Raw genomic sequence first — 16,752 nt, forward strand, 5'->3', positions numbered from 1 at the left:
GACGACGCGTGCGCCTGGTGGTTAGTGGTTATGACGTTGCCTCCGAGATCTCTTCGTGCACCGTGGCATGCGCCTAATATCTCTGGTCATCGCGCCTGACAAGTGCCACCTCCCCGCACCGAAATTTCAGTATGTGGCCTCCCTAGACCCCGCCCCCGGTCAAGTACGCGACCCCTCACACCAACCCCACGAAAAAAAGATCTGGCTACGCCGTTATCCGCAACTGCTCGAAATACTGCGAATTCGCGTTTTCTACGCGCGCTGCATATGGTTATGGGCACAACAGTGATTGGCAAAAAGAAAAAAAGGTCCGAGCGCCCATGTTGATCTCTAAGACGTGGCCCTGCACGAGGTAAGTAGTGCCAGTCGACTCCCCCCGTGGGTTCGATCGGCGACCAAGGCGCTCGCATTGAGCGGTGATGGTGTGCGAAAAAGCACGTGTGCTTGCTCCTTGGGTCGTGATGACTTTCTAGTGGTTCAATAATGCAATGCAATCTGATAAGTTCCTCATAGGCCTCTTGTAGTCCGGCTGCTAGTTTAAATCCCTCTGTAATGGTACCGCTTTGAGGAGAAAGCGAAAACATTCATATCAACATCGTTTCATTACTGCCGTCATCACAGGTCCGTGTGCAGCGTTGGGACGCTGAATAAAAATATTTGGCTCTGGGTAAGTGTATTTCCATACCTCTGGAGGCATGACTCATCAGCGACTACAACTGCGTGTGCTGTCCAGTCCTCGAAGTTAGCGCGCAAAGGTGAACTCGCTCGCTTCTATACGAAGGCGAGCGGAGACGTCACTTCGAAATACAATTCCCGTAGTCGTCGGTGCGAGGCTACGGTCGTCTCCTCCCGCCGGCCCGCTTCGGTATGATCCAGACCTTTTTCGAGCTGAGCGCCCTGTGTATGGCCCGGAGCAGGGGCGACCGCGAGTCGCCGCAGTCGCCCCGAAAGTCGTCGAAGGCCAGGTCCCAGACGGCGACGCAGAGGCCCGGCGTGCCCATGTCCCGGCGCATGCGCGACAGCTTGATCGGCAGCGACTGCACGCCCTCGTAGGCGACCCAGTCGCGGAAGTGCACCGCGTAGCTGCACATCCCGTCCGGGTCGACGCTGTCGCGCAGCAGGTACTGGCACACGAGCGGGTACTCGAGCACACCCCGGGCCTGGCTGTCCCCCGTGGCCGGACCCGCCCGTCTGGCCGCGCTGCCCGCGTGGAAGGCGCCCGACGAGCGCAGCGTCCACCGGTGGCCCATGAGCGACACGCTGAAGCACAGCCGCTGCCGGTGCTCGCGAGGCACCTCGTGCTTGAGCATGCGCATCACGTCGCGCACGGTAGGGCCGTTCCTGTGTACGGGTAGTTCGCGAATATCTTAGTTAGGTTAGATTTGGGGATGCTGTTCTATATGTACAGACAGGCTTCACATCTGTGAACAAGAAACCTGTGACGTCGATAGCGCGCAGATGCGTGGACGGAACAATAATTAAAGATCGAATCGCCTTTTGCGAGTTCCCGTCGCGTTCACTTCAATCTCGTAGTCGCCGTAATCTGCGGCTTAGCTCGTTCTCCATGAGGAACGATAAAACGCTCAGCGCGCCAATCAAATCTCACGCGCCTGCCAGAATCGGCAGGTTCTCGGTAGGCAGCCGTCTGTATGGCGTGATGGCCTGGAGCAGGTCTATAAATTCTGTAGAATTCAGTCGTGCTGTCAAATTCACAATCTGGTCAGTTCTGGTTGGCCCGCATTGCTTGCGGCAACATGGCGGAATCTTACAGTGGGCGGAAGAGCACCCGGTCTCCGACTTGAGTGGCCCAAATGGGATATATTAGGAAGAACTGAGTCAATGGATTTGCCCCTCAAAGTCGGGAAAGTATAGCATAGCGCCACCGTGCTCCGTTACCTCTCTGATTGCGCCTCTGGCGGCCTTTCTGCTCAAAACGCCAACCTGGCGGAATATATCAGTGAAGAGTAGCATTCATGCAGGAAGGAAAGACTTTGGGGAGCGTCACGTGACAATATTGAAGCTTAATTGTAGTGCTAAAAATATAAAGACAATAAGGCTAGCGGGAAATTGGCACTCATTGATTGATAAGTGCGCGTGCCGATCGCGACGAGGGCGTCACTTAAACAAACAAAAAAATAAACCGAACAATGACGAGAATTTTGGCAACCATGAGGGTCTATTTCGCAAGAGTCAACTTGCAGATAGGTATATAGGCCCCGAAGGGAGGGAAGAGCGTCGGAGGAAATTGCCATGCCGAGGCTGGCTGCCTGACGTCACGCTCCCTCCTGTAGCCTTTCTCCTTTCCTCCACGATGTAGCGACCAAGGTGGGATACATTAGGAGCAACAGCGTCAATGAGTTCCCCCATTCACCCTCCTCATTGTCAATAGAGTTAAGCATGCTGCCACCATGGGCCGTTACCGCTATACTGTCACGGTCACCTGCCAGGCGCGGATCAGCTAGCACGCGCGCGAAGACTGGCATGTCGCCGTAATGGTAGCGGACAAAGCACTTGGTAGCGGTATGATAAAAGGTCTATATTTACTGAATTTATTTATATTTATATTTACTGAAGTGAAAAAGTCGACTGGTGACATTATTCCTATAATTTCGTCGGGGGCACTGAAATACCATTGGATCTAGAGCCTATCGTCGCCGCACCTGAATCAATGGTTGTGACTGATAGAAGTCTTAAACGGCATGAACAGGCGATGTCGGTCGTGCATGCGGATGAAAAGCAACCTATTGTTTTTTTCAACCGTCGTATCCCACTATTCTGCGCTCTGGTCTGTCTGGAACCAGGCCAATCTTAGTAGTAGTCGCATCACAAGCTATGTCCGGTTGCTTGCACTGCTCAAGCCATTCCTACTGCGGCATTGCACAGAATGGTGACAAGGCAAAGAAAATGCAGTCAAGCGCAGGAGAGGATATGTGTAGCGTGCTAAGACAATGTAATTCTTGCGGGAATATTATTAAAGATAGCAATAATTGTAGATTGATGAAAGGTGCGGGGCCTTCGTCCTGTAGTGATCATAATATAGGCCGATTTCATTCATCACGTCACGGGGAACTGGTGCGGGTACATCGTGCCACCCGTTATGTCATGTTTGCCTATTTTCGGGCTTACCAAGCCTCCCTTCGCGGCCGCCAACATAGTATTGGTGCTGTTACTCTTTAGAGGGAGCAAAAACACTCCACTAAGTGATCTACTATTTCAACTAGATTCCGCTTCAACGCGCAATTAAACACCATCGGCAGATGGCTCGGCAGAATTCTTTATGACGCTGCTATAATTGCGAAAAGTTGGACGCCAGGCCCTCACTACTGTGATCACTGCACTGACCCTCCCTGGGTGGCTCGCATTCATACTTCAGTTCTGCGCATTTCTACACGCCTCAACCGCGATTTCGTAGGCCCGCAGCAGCAGTGACCCATTATCGATGCCAGGTAAAGCGCGGCCAGAGTCATCTTGCAGCGGTGTCCTAAAAACGTTATCGCGTTATTGCCAGCCCATAACAGAAATGTACCAAAAATTTGGAGGACGCTTAAGCTTCGCCTTTAAGAGTAGAACGCGATAACATTCAAAGACCCCCGATTGCTTTTCATGCATTCCGGCAACTGCAGCTTATGTATTCGCAACATTTACTGGGAAACACTGACGGCGAACGCTATGCACGAAGGGCAAGCTTTCGGGTAGAAACTCGGCCTCTTGCGTGGGTCGATCTCCTGTTATTGTTTCGCACTTTTAATATTTCGGCCTGAGAGGAGATAACATAGAAGATATGCGCTGTCGGTGTTTTTTTCTTCATCACATTTGTTTGTGGGCTGCCGTTCTCGAAATCCCGAGTAATAACTTTGCAAAGAATGAAAGACAAAGTCTGAGCAACCATGTTGGTATAAGAGTGGTTGGGCATGCGTGGTTCGGAATTTGGTTCGAAATTCTTTTTGCCGAAGCGACGACCGGCGCGGGACGCCGGATTTTCTGCTGCACGGGGCTCTTAAAGCTGTAGCGTTAAGATCGCGTCTTTGAACCGAAACAGCGCATTGTGCACGAGAGCAAGCGGCGTTTATGCGATACCTGGGCGCTTTGTTCTTGGAGCGGCCGGCCGTGGAATTTGCAGAGGGTGCGGTGTACGGGCTGGGGCACTGCGCATATTTCTCGCTGGCGTCGTGGAAGCCGTGCGTCGTGGCCAGCAGGAAGTCGGCCTGGTCCGCTATTCCTGGCAGGTGATATCCACGGTGGCGATAGTCCTCCTGCCCAAGAACTCTCACAATTAGGGTCAGATGCATGATTGCGCAAAAGGTCATCGAACTGCAGGACAATCCAAGCAACCCTGTCACTACGCCAACCATGGATGGAGGAAGGATGGCGCCCAGTGAACTGCTCTTTCAGATTGGAATCTTTCACTCCCGCACCCGCGATTGCAGCAAGCGCACTTGAACCTCGACCCAGTCAGCATTTGTCTGCGCCCCCTGCGCAGGGACTGCTGGTTGGATGGCGGGGCAGATGGCGGCAAACCCGCGGCACGCGGGCACTGGCGGCAAACATATACGAGAAGGACGGGCCGATCGCCATCATGGCTGTTCATTCTACGTTCTTGCAGTCCCCGGCAAAATATGGCTGCCACCTACTAGCCCAGAGAATGTTGGTCTTATTTCCATAATTTCGACTCCGGCGAGACGTTAAAAAAGAAGGAGTTTTGTAATCGAAATGCATGTGCACACAGTAAAAAATGTTGTACCCATAAGGTCCCATGGCTAACACCGCCAGTCTCGAACGGTGAGATCAAATCGTTGATGGGGAAAAAATAATGTTATCCTTTTTGGCGACCTTTTGAGGCAAGCGGTGGAAAGAGATATGCTTTGCAGTGCGTATAAAAAGTGCCCGCTCCTCGTACGCACTGCCCAGCCATGGACACGACCTCCAAATGGACATGCCACAATAAAAAGAAAATATGGCATTCGTTGGTATGCGGCCGCTAAGCCGACATCTGCCTAACTGCGTCCTGTCCCTCTCCACGCACTGCGCGGCGCTCCGCTCGCCTTAGCAGGGACTCTCCGTGCAAAGCCTTGTGATGAAGCATACGATAAAAGAACATGTACCGTGGGAGCAAATGGGGAAAATAATACACAGGTGTATACGGAAGAGACGCGCCTCCGTTGCTAGGCGACACCTGGCTGGGCGGAGCCTGCGCAGAGCGGGCCCTTCTGGAACATAAAGAACCGTTTCCAAGTAAACATGATGGTGGCCTGCGGTATACAATACAACAACTGCATGGAATAAAATTTCGCAGAGCTCTATCGCTGTTATACTCTGGTGTCGGATATTTCGGTCCGCATCAAGTGGTCAGGATTAAGGCACAGTTTTCAAGTACGGTTTCTCCCATCAGAGGATATAGTTCAAGCTCTCTGTCGGGGTTCTTCTTTCTTGTAACAATAAGGGTAAGGACGTTAGCCGTGGGACACACCAGCACACTTGAGGGTGTAACACTTTTTACTGTGTGGGCGTTTTTCCTTGCAAAGAGATGAAGCGCCCGTGCCTGGTAAGGCACGCCGACGGTGATGATGTAGCGCAGCCCGAAGCGCTCGCGCAGCGTCTCGACCAGCACGAGAAAGTTCTGCTTGTCGGCACGAGAGCCGCAGTGACCGCCGGGTTGACGCCAGTCCAAGTGGAGGCCGTCGAAGCCCCGGTTGACGAGCCACCAGAACGCCTTGTCGGCAAACGCGCGCGTCCGGTTCAGCTGGCCGGCCATGCTGGAAAACTGGAAGGTGTCCCGCTCGTCCGGCCCGCCGCCCAACGACAGCAGCACCTTCAGGTGCGGGTACACGCCCTTCAGCTCCGAGGCCTGCCGGAAGCCCTGTGCCGTGAAAACGGAACTGCTGTCGACAAAGGCGAAAGTGCGCGGTACTATAGATACCCATATACTTTTCGGTATTTGTTTTCGAATCGAGTCATTGATCGTTCATTTTTACATTCACAGTAAACGCTGAAGGAAGTGTAAACATTTGTCGGACCAATACCCAAAGGTTATTTAATGGTCCGATCACAAGAGGACGCAGGAAACCGCGCAAAGAAGTTATAGCGAAGCTATAAAAAATTACATGAATAACTTAAATAGCGTATGTATTCGCAAATTTCACCTCCATTTCAACCACCGATTTCCAACACCCACAATCATGCGAGAGTGGTTCGAAAAGTACGGTAACAAGACCATTCAGCGACAGAATAGGTGTGCCGATAACTCTGATAAACCATATGTCTGGTGAGACATTGGTATACCAATGTCTCTAGCATTTCCACGTGGTCACCTGGAGTGTTCAGGCATTTATTCAATATGTGCACGAAAGCAACTACGCCAGAATCGAGTAAATAAGCAACTTCCTGAAGCCGCGTCTCGACACCCGTATTAAGTGAATCCCGACCATCCAGTTGCTTTTCCAATTGGTGGCGTCTGCACGGTTCGAAGAGCCGACGATAAATTTTTTCCTGGTGAGCTCCGCTTCATGTGCAGAAACCTCATCACACCGCACTCCTCACTTCAACGTCCGACCACGTGCGCCCTAAGTGCAGTCATCTTGAGAACTGCTATGTCGCTGCGATGACGCAATGGCTGCTCCATGGATCTATCGGTGGCATTGGCTAACTGTGGTCATTTTGCTGTCCTCTGCCTGCAGCTTCGAAAACGTGACTAAAAGCGGAAGTATTGCCACCATGAGGTGTGTTGTTACTTTACGTTAACCACTTAGGTTTATATTTACCTTACGTTAACCCTTACGTTAACGCTTACGTTACGAAGACCCGAGCAACTCACGCATCGAAGACAGCGAAGCTGTATTATGCAGAGTTCTCACACCGTTCGGGAGGTTCTATAGAGGTCTTGTTTGCCACTATCTGGAATCACCCCATTCTTAGCAGCTGCTTCGCTCTATCCGGTTCATTTCCTTCGTTATACCTGCGTCGTTTCAGATTATTCGAATGTGTCCGTGCGTTTACTACATCGACACTAGCCGCTATATGCGGCGTATGCGCCAAGTCAACCGATGTGTTCCGACGGCCAGCTGTCATAACACCGATTCGTGGATGCTTTGCCGGCCTGTTCTCTGGCTTCCATTTTACATCGGACATGCGGCGGCACGAAAACCGCCGTGGAACTCCCTTTTGCTGTAACAGCACTTTCCAGTGCGCACAATGCTTCGCGAGACACGGGCTGCGCAATAGAACTCAGGGTACACAACCATAGGTGGCGGTAAAATGAACGCATCAGCGCGTGTCTCGTCTCATCGTATGGTGAGGCTGAATACCGCCTGCCGAGTGCAGTCCGACATATATAGACATGAATGCTACTGTAAGGTGCACGGGCGCTGTGATGTATACGTCACAACGGCTCGTACACCTAATAGTAGCACTTAACCAATAGAACTAGACGATAAGTATCCCGCCTCAGCGGCATAGCTCGGCAGGTCTACCGGGAAGTGAATTTGACGATCTTCCACAGATAGTTTATGCTACACTACATCTTAGCAACAGTAAGACTATAGCCTATAACGCCCCCTGCCTGGTAGGTCTCGTCAAACGTAGGGTCCTTGCTGTAGATGGAGCCGTCGGCCGTGACCCCGGCCGCGTGGTAGATGAGGTGGGTGCAGAAGGCGCCCGGCACGTCCACGACGCGGTAGTGCAGGTTGGGAAAGCGCAGGAACACGTCGTGTTGGTACACGCAGAAGATGGGGTTCGTGCTCACGACCTTAGTGTGGTAGGGCACGAAGTCCTCCGTCTCGACGACGTGCGTCACTGCGTGCGCGGGACTGCTGTCCACCAGCGGGTGGAAGTCCTTGCAGGTGGCCGCGTCGAAGCCCAGCTGGACAGCGATGCCGTGGCCGTCGTCGCGGAAAAATATTCCCTTCCGATGCATGCCTGCCATGAAACGGCGCACATTCACGAATGGGCGACCGCGTGGCCTTTCTATAGAAATCCATCTTCACTTACTGTTTTTAGAAAGCGCTCGGAAATCGTTTTTCTTTCCATGAGTTAGGCTATTTATTAAATATTTGTTGTTGCTGTTACTTGTGATAAAAGCTTGCATTAATGTTTTGTTTGTAGGAAGAACTGTTTTACTGTCCCTGCAGCGCTTGTATGCATTTACCGATGTAGTATTTCTTGTGGAAATGGCATTGTAATGCATCCTATACCCTTATTGTTAATGATAACTTTGTTTTTAGAGCGCAGATGGCGCCCGTTCCTGCGGCGAGCGTCGGCGTTGGCGTAACCAAGTGAACGTGCACAGCGAAATATGACAAAGCGAACGCGGAGCGCAGCAGTGGATGAAAGACGCGAGGAGGAAAGCGGAGAAGGAGAGTGTAGCGGAAACACGAGAAGAAAAGCAAAGTGTGGTGACGATGGCTACGAGATGGCGCCAAAGTAGCGCGCGTCGTCGGCTGCTATGAATCGCGCCCACAGGTCACTCACGCGCTGGTTCTCGCGATCTCCAGAATAGCGAGGCAATTGTGCCAGGCTTCGCTCAGTTTGCAACGTGCCGTACGAGAAAGATTGTCCGCGCCAGCAAACATATAGAGAAATGAAAAGGCGTATAAAGCTGCGCTAAAATTTCGCATTAGGGAGCATCGTAATCGTCGGTGAAATTTTATTGCACTATGAGTTAGCCTACCTTTTAGTGGTTTCTTTGTAGAACCTCTTATTGAACATACATTTATAGTGTATGGTATTCGTGCGTCAATATCTATCTTATAGATATTGTCTCGTTTCTCTGCTGAAAGCTATCCTGTAAAATGCTGTCCTCTTGTCAATATCCTGATGGTTTTACTCTGTCTGTATTCAAGCGGCACATGGTGCTATAGAGGCCTAGTCAGGTGACTCGTGTCGTCCCGTTTAGCCTCGGTGCCTTGATAGTCATGTATTCTTAAACAAACGGAAATCAGCAAAACTATATATAAAAAATAAACGGCCGACAGTGAGCTTAACTACAAACGTACACGCACTCACGCACACGATATCTTAAAGTAACACTAAAAAAGAACACTAAGTCTGTTCGGACAGATAAAGTACTGTTTCAAAGCATTACTTTCATGGTTGTTGCTTTAAGTTGATTGTTCCTTGCTTGCCGAATTCAGTAAGAGTGGCCGTTTTGCTATAGTGCCAAAGCGTAATTCATTGGTGTGTATTACTTTGACATTCGCGTTAGTTTCCCTCAAATTTTTCTAATGGTGATATCAACTCCTAAATTTTTTTAAGGTGTATGAGTAAGATTCTGTAGCATCATGTGATCAGGAAAGATTTACCGGTGAATCTGCGCGCGTTGGAGAGAGCGATCTTGTTGTAAGGGTGCGTAATAATAGTACTAATAGAAGTTTCCCAATTTAGTCGGCATTCTAAAACTCATGCCGACGCAACGACACTTGTATACAAGCACGCAGGGTGCTTATGCTTACAAAAAATTACTAGAGAGAACTCGTACGATCATTCTTCTGTTATGGGAATGATGGTCAGTGCGCGGATTTGTTCGATATTCGTGCTTGGAGCTTCAGCTGTTCTTTTAGCGTTATTTATTACGTTTTGAAATCATATTTCTCTAAGCGCATGAAGGCTATAAGGACCTGCGCACATGCATAATTAATGTGCGAACTGCTGATTTCACAGCGCAATAGTTTCTCGAAGAGGATGAGTTTAGAAAGACCGAAGACTGCTAAGGTTCAAGTCCGGCAAATTAACAAATTAAATCAAATCAATTGAAACCTTTATTTTATCTCCGCGAAAGGGAGGGGGAGTAGGGAAAAGCTGTTTAGGAAGCGCTTTACGAAGGCCAGTCCCATTAGTACAGTTCAACGGCATTTAATAAAGACATTGACATGAATGGCTAGTCCTACATATCATAAGATGTCAAAAAACAGACCTGAAGGACAGCATAGGGGAAATTGCTTGTACTTAATTGAATTAAAGAAATGATAAATTAATGCAAATGAAAGGGGATGAAAGAACAGCTGGCCGCCGGTGGGATAGGAACCCAGGTCTTCGTATAACGCGTACGTGCGATGCTCTTACCAAATGAGTTACCGCGGCGCCGTTTTCCCGTCCACTTTCTGGGGTATTTATGAATTACTACTAGAACCCTGAGAGTTAGCCAGCGCCACCACTCACAAGCCTTGGCGGTGGATGTGGAACATCCTCTCTGCTGCCGGCGCATCACATGTGCGTGATCTTTTTTAGGTGAAAACTGTTCAATGTACCCACACATGCTATATGAAGGCATCAATACTGCCGGATTGATAAGAGCATCACACGCGTAATGTGAAGACATCAGTTCTTGCCCCACCTGCGGCCAATTGTCTTTTCATCCACTTTCATTTCCATTAATTTATGATTTCTTTAATACAATTATTAAGCACAAGTAATTTCCGCTATGATGTCCTCGGTGTCTTTGTTTGTTGACATCTTATCACATGACAAATAAATATCGGGCCCCTCGCTTTCCTTTCTTCTAGTCCTACATAAAGTTTTCTGGAGAAACATGTCAGTGGCAAAAAGAAGTCCACGTATTACGCATCATTCGCATGATGGATGAACTGTCACACTTGCCTCCCGTAGACACTAGCGCCAGGGTCCCCTTTATAGTTAACACTTGTAAGAAACCCCAATAAGAGCGCTCTCTGCCTTCTCACGTGACATCCCAGCTCAAATAGCACTCGTCTTGCGTTGTGTAAAACCAACGGCTCGATGACCTTGCGTTCCTACACGAAGTTCCCACAGAAGAGAATCGCGGAGACGTGTCGTTCGCCGCTAATGTCTTCTGTCGCATAGTCGCATGTCTTCTGTCGCTTCTGACTCCGTAGTGCACTTACCTGCGGCCATGGTTCCGACCTTGTAGTAGAGCACGCACAGGGGTAACAGTAGGAACACCGTCGACACGGCCACGAACGTCGTGAACATGTTGGTGCTGTTGCGGCGCGCGAACGACAGCAGTTGGTCTCTCCAGGCCCGAATAGTCGGGCCGACGTCGTGGAACCGCGAGCGGAACTGCAGCGGCTTCCGCAGTGCGGCAGCCAGGCTAGCCAGGCCCGCCGAATAGCCGCCGCCATGCGCCGCACTCGGCTGCTGCTGTGGGTATACAGTGAGACATGGCAGATCAGTTCTGCGAAAGCCCGCTGATATGGGAGCATATAGATACAAGCAAGGGAAAACTTGTCAGTGAGAGGGGAAAATTGTGGCGGGGATATATATGAAGGTCTATGAAGGCACCCACTGCAGTACACTCTAAGAAACTTTTACGCCCTTTCGGGGCTCATCTTGTCCCCAACCAACAAACGTCAGCTAGCTGGCGCGCACTTATTAGCGCGGAAAGCGCCTGGTACCTTCCTGTCAAGAACGCTATAGTTCATGCTGATCGATGCACGCATGCCGTTGGTGGCCTGAAAGTACAGGGAGTGAAGCGTTAGACAAAATTCGCAGTTCCGCCCGAAAGGCGAAGCACCGATTGTGATAGCCAATTAGTAGACAGCTGTACGAAGTAAGGATAGTAGTTTTATTGGCCGTAAAAAACTTTGAAACATTTGCTTACCAACTAAATGAACAATTATAGAGTGTGTAAGCACGACTCAACGAGGACGTAGAAAGAAACATACACACAGCGACGGCTCAGTCTTTGTGTGTCTGCTTCTTTCTACGTCTTTGTTCAGTCGCGCTTACACATTCTATCATGGATTCAAACCAACTAACCCGTCAACGTGTTTTAACTAAATTAGCCAGCACGGTGTCACATGCGCACAGGTAAACATGAACAGATCTCGCCTCATGACAGTGGAAACAGTCTCTGAAAACGCTGGAGTTAGGAATCGCGGCAGCAGCCGCGAGCCAATTGACTTCCGTGCATCTGTCGCTTCAACGCGAACGAAACGTCGAAAGCACAGCGCATACGAAAGCTATCGGCTCTACGCGCACTCTGCAAACATCTCACATCGCTTTGAAGATGAGGCCCGCGCGGGCGCGCACTTTGGCCACGTTGAAGATCGCTTTCAAGACACACAAGCGCCGGCAACGCGTTCCTACGGCGTCCGCCAAATGCGTCTACTACGGCGTCCGCGATTCGCATGGCCAACGCCGTAGTACACGCCGCGGTTGCCTCCACTTTCTAGGTGGCTTTGACTCTGTACGGAGCGGCGGGCGAGGAGGACATCGAGGCACCGTAGCAGCCCAAGCAGCCGCCGGAGAAGAACGCCCCTCCTCCCTCGCCACGTTCCTCGCTCGCGCACGCGAGATTGAACCGCGTTCGCCGGCTCACTTTCACTCATACGGGAACTCACGGCGACGGCGACGGCAGAAATGCACCTGGAGTGCCCATATAACTGCTATCGCAATAAAAAACCGCGGGAATATAAAACACAAAAGATGCGACAGAAAACATTAGCGGCGAACGACACGTCTCCGCGATTCTCTTCTGTAGGAACTTCGTGTAGGAACGCAAGGTCATCGAGCCGTTGGTTTTTCACAACGCAAGATGAGCGCTATTTGAGCCGGGATGTTACGTGAGAAGGCAGACAGCGCTCTTATTTAGGGTTTAACGCCGAAGTAAAAAAAAAAAAATAACACAGAAATAATGCCCGCTCCAGCTGTGCTATAAAATGCCTCAATATAAAGCCACACGACCTTAAACAAATGTATTTTGCGGGAGGAACGAAGGCGAGAGAAAGAATGAGATGTGTTGGCATGCTATTGAGCTTTTGACATCGATCAAACACTTCCTCCTGAGCCAGCTGGGGGTGATAACGGGCCGGATTCACTGCGCAGGACACACTATCGTATCACCTCTCAAGTGAAGGGAGGGGGAAAAGCGTCCGACTGCTTAGTTTTTTTGATTGCACTACCTTTGAAATCGGCCCATATTTCTAGTTTGCGCATACCCAACGGAATGACTTTAGACTGCAATATCTTTGCGATTGGCCTTCTGGACATTCACTTCAAGTGGATACGTCTTACAAACTCAGCGGATACAATTCGTTAATTGCAGTATGGGCCGTAAAGTCATTAATTAAGAAATGAATTTGTCAATTTCTGTTAACTCGTTCAGTATTTGTTTTGATTTCTCGTGCTCGGGATGTCGGCCTCTTCGAATAATCCAGCTCAAGGGCAATAATTATGCAAATGGCATAGGCAATTTTTAAAAGTTCCATAAAACTTAAAAGTTATCACCCCGTATAGTACACGACCCGGAAAGCGCAAGTCCGATGCAGTGTTACTACACGTTCGAACTCTTTCCAATACCGTTAAACGTTTTGTTTTCCCTCACGATTAAGGCGACTACTTTCATCATACGAGTCTATCTTTGTGTCACTCGTTTATGAGTGAATCCTGAATTTCTTGGCAAGATTTATTGGAGACTGCGATTAGCACTCAGCCAAAAATAATATTCCAGCTAAAAACACCGAGCTTTTGTTTCTCAATAATCCTAGCATTTACATTAGCAAAGCGATATCGCTTAAGCTGTGAGCAGACTCCTTCTGCCGTGGCTCTCTTTCGGACGACACGAAGTAGGGGGCAAGCGGTTTCTTCGCCTCTCTCGGGCACTATGCTTAGGAGAGGAGGAGCCACGGAAGGCAGGTGCACTGCGTTTTAGAGCGCAGCTCTTTGGCGTCCGTTCCTGGGTTTCGCGTCGTCGTCGGCGTTGTCGTCGGCCTCGTAACCAGCTCCGCCCCCCTTTCATCCCCCCAGCGCTAGCAGCGACCGACTGATACCGCTGGATGCCGCTGACGCCGCTAGAGAGTCAAGATAACGTGACTGCATAGAACACCGTCGCCGCCATGCAGAAAGAGGAGGAAAGGGTCCCCCCCCCCCCCCCCCCCTGTTCTTGTGTGGCGGATAGGGTGCTCTTCAGTTGCCGACGCGCCGGTTATTTCACGTAGGCCCCGGCACGTCGACGAATACGTGACCACCTTCCCACGGCTAGACCTGGTTCTTAGCGCTGCGGAAGCGAGGGTATCATATTGTTTGTGTCGGCATCGGCGGCGTTGTCCCTGAAACCAACTCCGCAGCTGGGGTTGACTCACTATCGGCGTCAGCGGCATCAGTCAGTCGCTGCTATCTCTTCCCTCCTCCCTTTATCGTGTTGTCCGCTTGCTGCGCGCGCTTCTGCCCCCATCGTTTGCCGCTGGGTGTACACGCCGCCCCCCTCCCCCCTCTTCCTGCGAGTCTCCGGTTGTCAAAGCGCCGGCTCGAACTTAATTCCTTTCTTCGCTCCTCCTCCAATGCAACCCCTGTGCGGTGGCAATCAGAGAGCCAGATCGGTGGCGGCGGATGTGTATATGTGCACCGCCCGAGCCGAAATTGGCGCTGCCGTTCGCCCTGTGCGGTGGCAATCAGAGAGCCAGATCGGTGGCGGCGGATCTGTATATGTGCACCGCCCGAGCCGAAATTGCCGCTGCCGTTCGCCACTGCGAAATTATCTTGCTGGTAGTAGCTGCCTACTTCGCCCCTACCGCACTCACGAAAGACGTCGTGCACTTCCTGCAACTCGCATTAACCGTCCATCGATCCACACCGATGTTAGTAGTGGGGGACTTTAATGTTGACATAAAGACAAACAGCAATTTCCTAACACTTATGCGGGAGAACATCCCGTTCCTCTCGCTCGTAACGCGTCCCACGGCTGTGACAACCTCGCGAGGCACTTGTATAGATCTCGTCTTTGAGAATCAAGCATTGGTGTACCAAGTCGAACATATATCAGTCTATTTCTCCGACCACAAAGCTTCCTTCATGACTGTCAAGAACTGTTAGTGGAGTCTTTGTTAAAGGAATACGTGTGAAAAATAAAAAAAAAAAATTCTGTGATAGCGCATACATGTGTTGCTCGATTTCTTTGCCTCAATCTATCGAAAAGGTGAAACAGCTTATTTGCTGCGCTCAAATTTCGCACTAGGAAGTAACGTAATCGTCGGTAATTTTTTTTTTTTTCGTTTTTCTTTGGGGGGGGGGGGGGGGGAGCTTGTACCGAATTCTTAGGTCGTCACCGAGTACAGGTTGCCTCCGTCATCTATGCATATATATGCAACAACTTTGTTTGATGTGATGCCGATTAAAAACTCAGCTAGACACTATGAGCGGGTTAGACATTTCGCCGCAGCGAGCAAATTTGGCGGTGCGCAGCTAAATGGAAGCAAAGTTTCATTTGGGATTGATGGCAGTGTCGATCGGTAGCTTAACCGCGTACTGTAAATTTGTAATTTTCGGAAATATTTGTGAAATAACATTACCACGATCAATGGCCACGAACGAAGGCAAACGACAGTGCATTCAACAGCCGAGTGCGCGCTGCGCGTTTGCAGGTGCCGAGGGCAACAAAGCGTCGTCGCCGATAAAGTGTCAGACGACCACCATTTACCAAAAAAAAAACACAGGAAAAGAAAAATTCACCGACGATTACGATACTCCCTAATGCGAAATTTGAGCGCAGCTCTATACGTGTTTTCATTTCGCGATATAGTGAGGCAAAGCATTTGAGACACATAACAAAGTCGGCGATCGTCGAAAAGCTGATTTACGGGTCAAGCGCGTCGGCTTTTATAGATAACTCGTCGAAGATTCCAGCGTAATCGCTGGTGCCACTTGGCTCAGTTACGCCGCCGCCGACGCTGAACCTCTTTGACGCCAACTTGGGTCACTGGGTATGTGCGGCTTGTCGTAATGATCATCATATAAAACGTATCACCAATTACACCCTCATGATAAGAAGATTGCCAAATCGCGTTAAAGTCGCTAATCATCTCCAAAGGATGGATGCAGAGCCAATTCTTCTCAAATGTAATTTTGACGCACTGCACTCGCGTGCGAGTGCGTTCTACAGCGATTGTGAATAAATATTTCCCTCTGACAGCCTGCGGACGACACCAACGGTGAAGTGAACTCGCTTGAAGTTACACTAAATTTGCCCGTCTGACAGGAGTATTAGCTGATAGCCAACATGTGCTAGTCCCATTCCCGGAATCGCGTTTAAAGCCTCACATCGGTGGCGTCTTCCAGCTGGCTTTCCAGCTCCATGACGCGCCGTCGCGGTGGATCATGGGTGCCCATCGTGGCCACCGTGGTGAACTGGGTGTTGATGGTAGTGAGCTGGGAGCAGAGGGCGTCGTCGGCGTCTCCACCGCGGCTGCGGCTAGACTCCGAGCTGCGGTCAAAGTCGTAGAGGTCGGTCTCGGGCACCGTCGTCGGGTCGACGTAAGAGCTCTCCACCCACGCCCTTCGGTGTGGGCATGTCCTGCTTTTGTGGTGCGTCTTCGGCATTTTCGGGGGGCAGCGGTCCTTGACTTCCTGCAGAAAGGCGCGTTGAACCTGGCGCTGGGCAATGGCGTCGCCTTCTTCTTAATGCTCGTGCGCTCAAGCATGCGCGTCCTCGAGGACGATGGCGATGATGATGATGACCTCTATACTGTGGCGCACCTGCCTACCAAGGGGGACTGGCTAAGAATCGGGTGGCGTTCGAAGGCAGAATGCATTGATTGAACGGACAAAACATGAAATGAAGAAGAGCCGAAAAAAAAAGCAGAGGACGATTCAGCCTGCAGAAGCGACTTAAAGAATTTGCGCATTATAAAGAAAAAAAGAGAGAGATGGAGAAATTAACGGAATGTAAAAAATAATAATAAGTATTGTTACCAATTTAGACGGCGGGAGATTCGCAAGCGAAGTTTACTATGCCGTATTTCATACGTTCCTGTGAGGGCGCCCCAGTGCGGATCCCCTAAAACATAACAG

The 16,752-nt window shown here is 50.3% G+C and overlaps 1 protein-coding gene across 1 annotated transcript; it reads right to left on the minus strand.

Moving 5' to 3' along the window:
* Window positions 1-352: 352 nt before the first annotated feature.
* Window positions 353-16,529, minus strand: LOC126522610 (chitotriosidase-1-like). Its single transcript, XM_050171382.3, has 6 exons — window positions 16,003-16,529; window positions 10,851-11,103; window positions 7,556-7,911; window positions 5,540-5,857; window positions 4,078-4,253; window positions 353-1,341 (listed from the first exon to the last, which is right to left on the minus strand). Exons 1-6 carry the CDS (start codon window positions 16,279-16,281, stop codon window positions 834-836), a joined length of 1,890 nt encoding a protein of 629 aa, XP_050027339.1. The 5' UTR covers window positions 16,282-16,529; the 3' UTR covers window positions 353-833.
* Between the last annotated feature and the right edge of the window lie 223 nt (window positions 16,530-16,752).

This window comes from Dermacentor andersoni, chromosome 6 (genome assembly GCF_023375885.2).
Source record: "Dermacentor andersoni chromosome 6, qqDerAnde1_hic_scaffold, whole genome shotgun sequence".
Classification (NCBI taxonomy): domain Eukaryota; kingdom Metazoa; phylum Arthropoda; class Arachnida; order Ixodida; family Ixodidae; genus Dermacentor; species Dermacentor andersoni.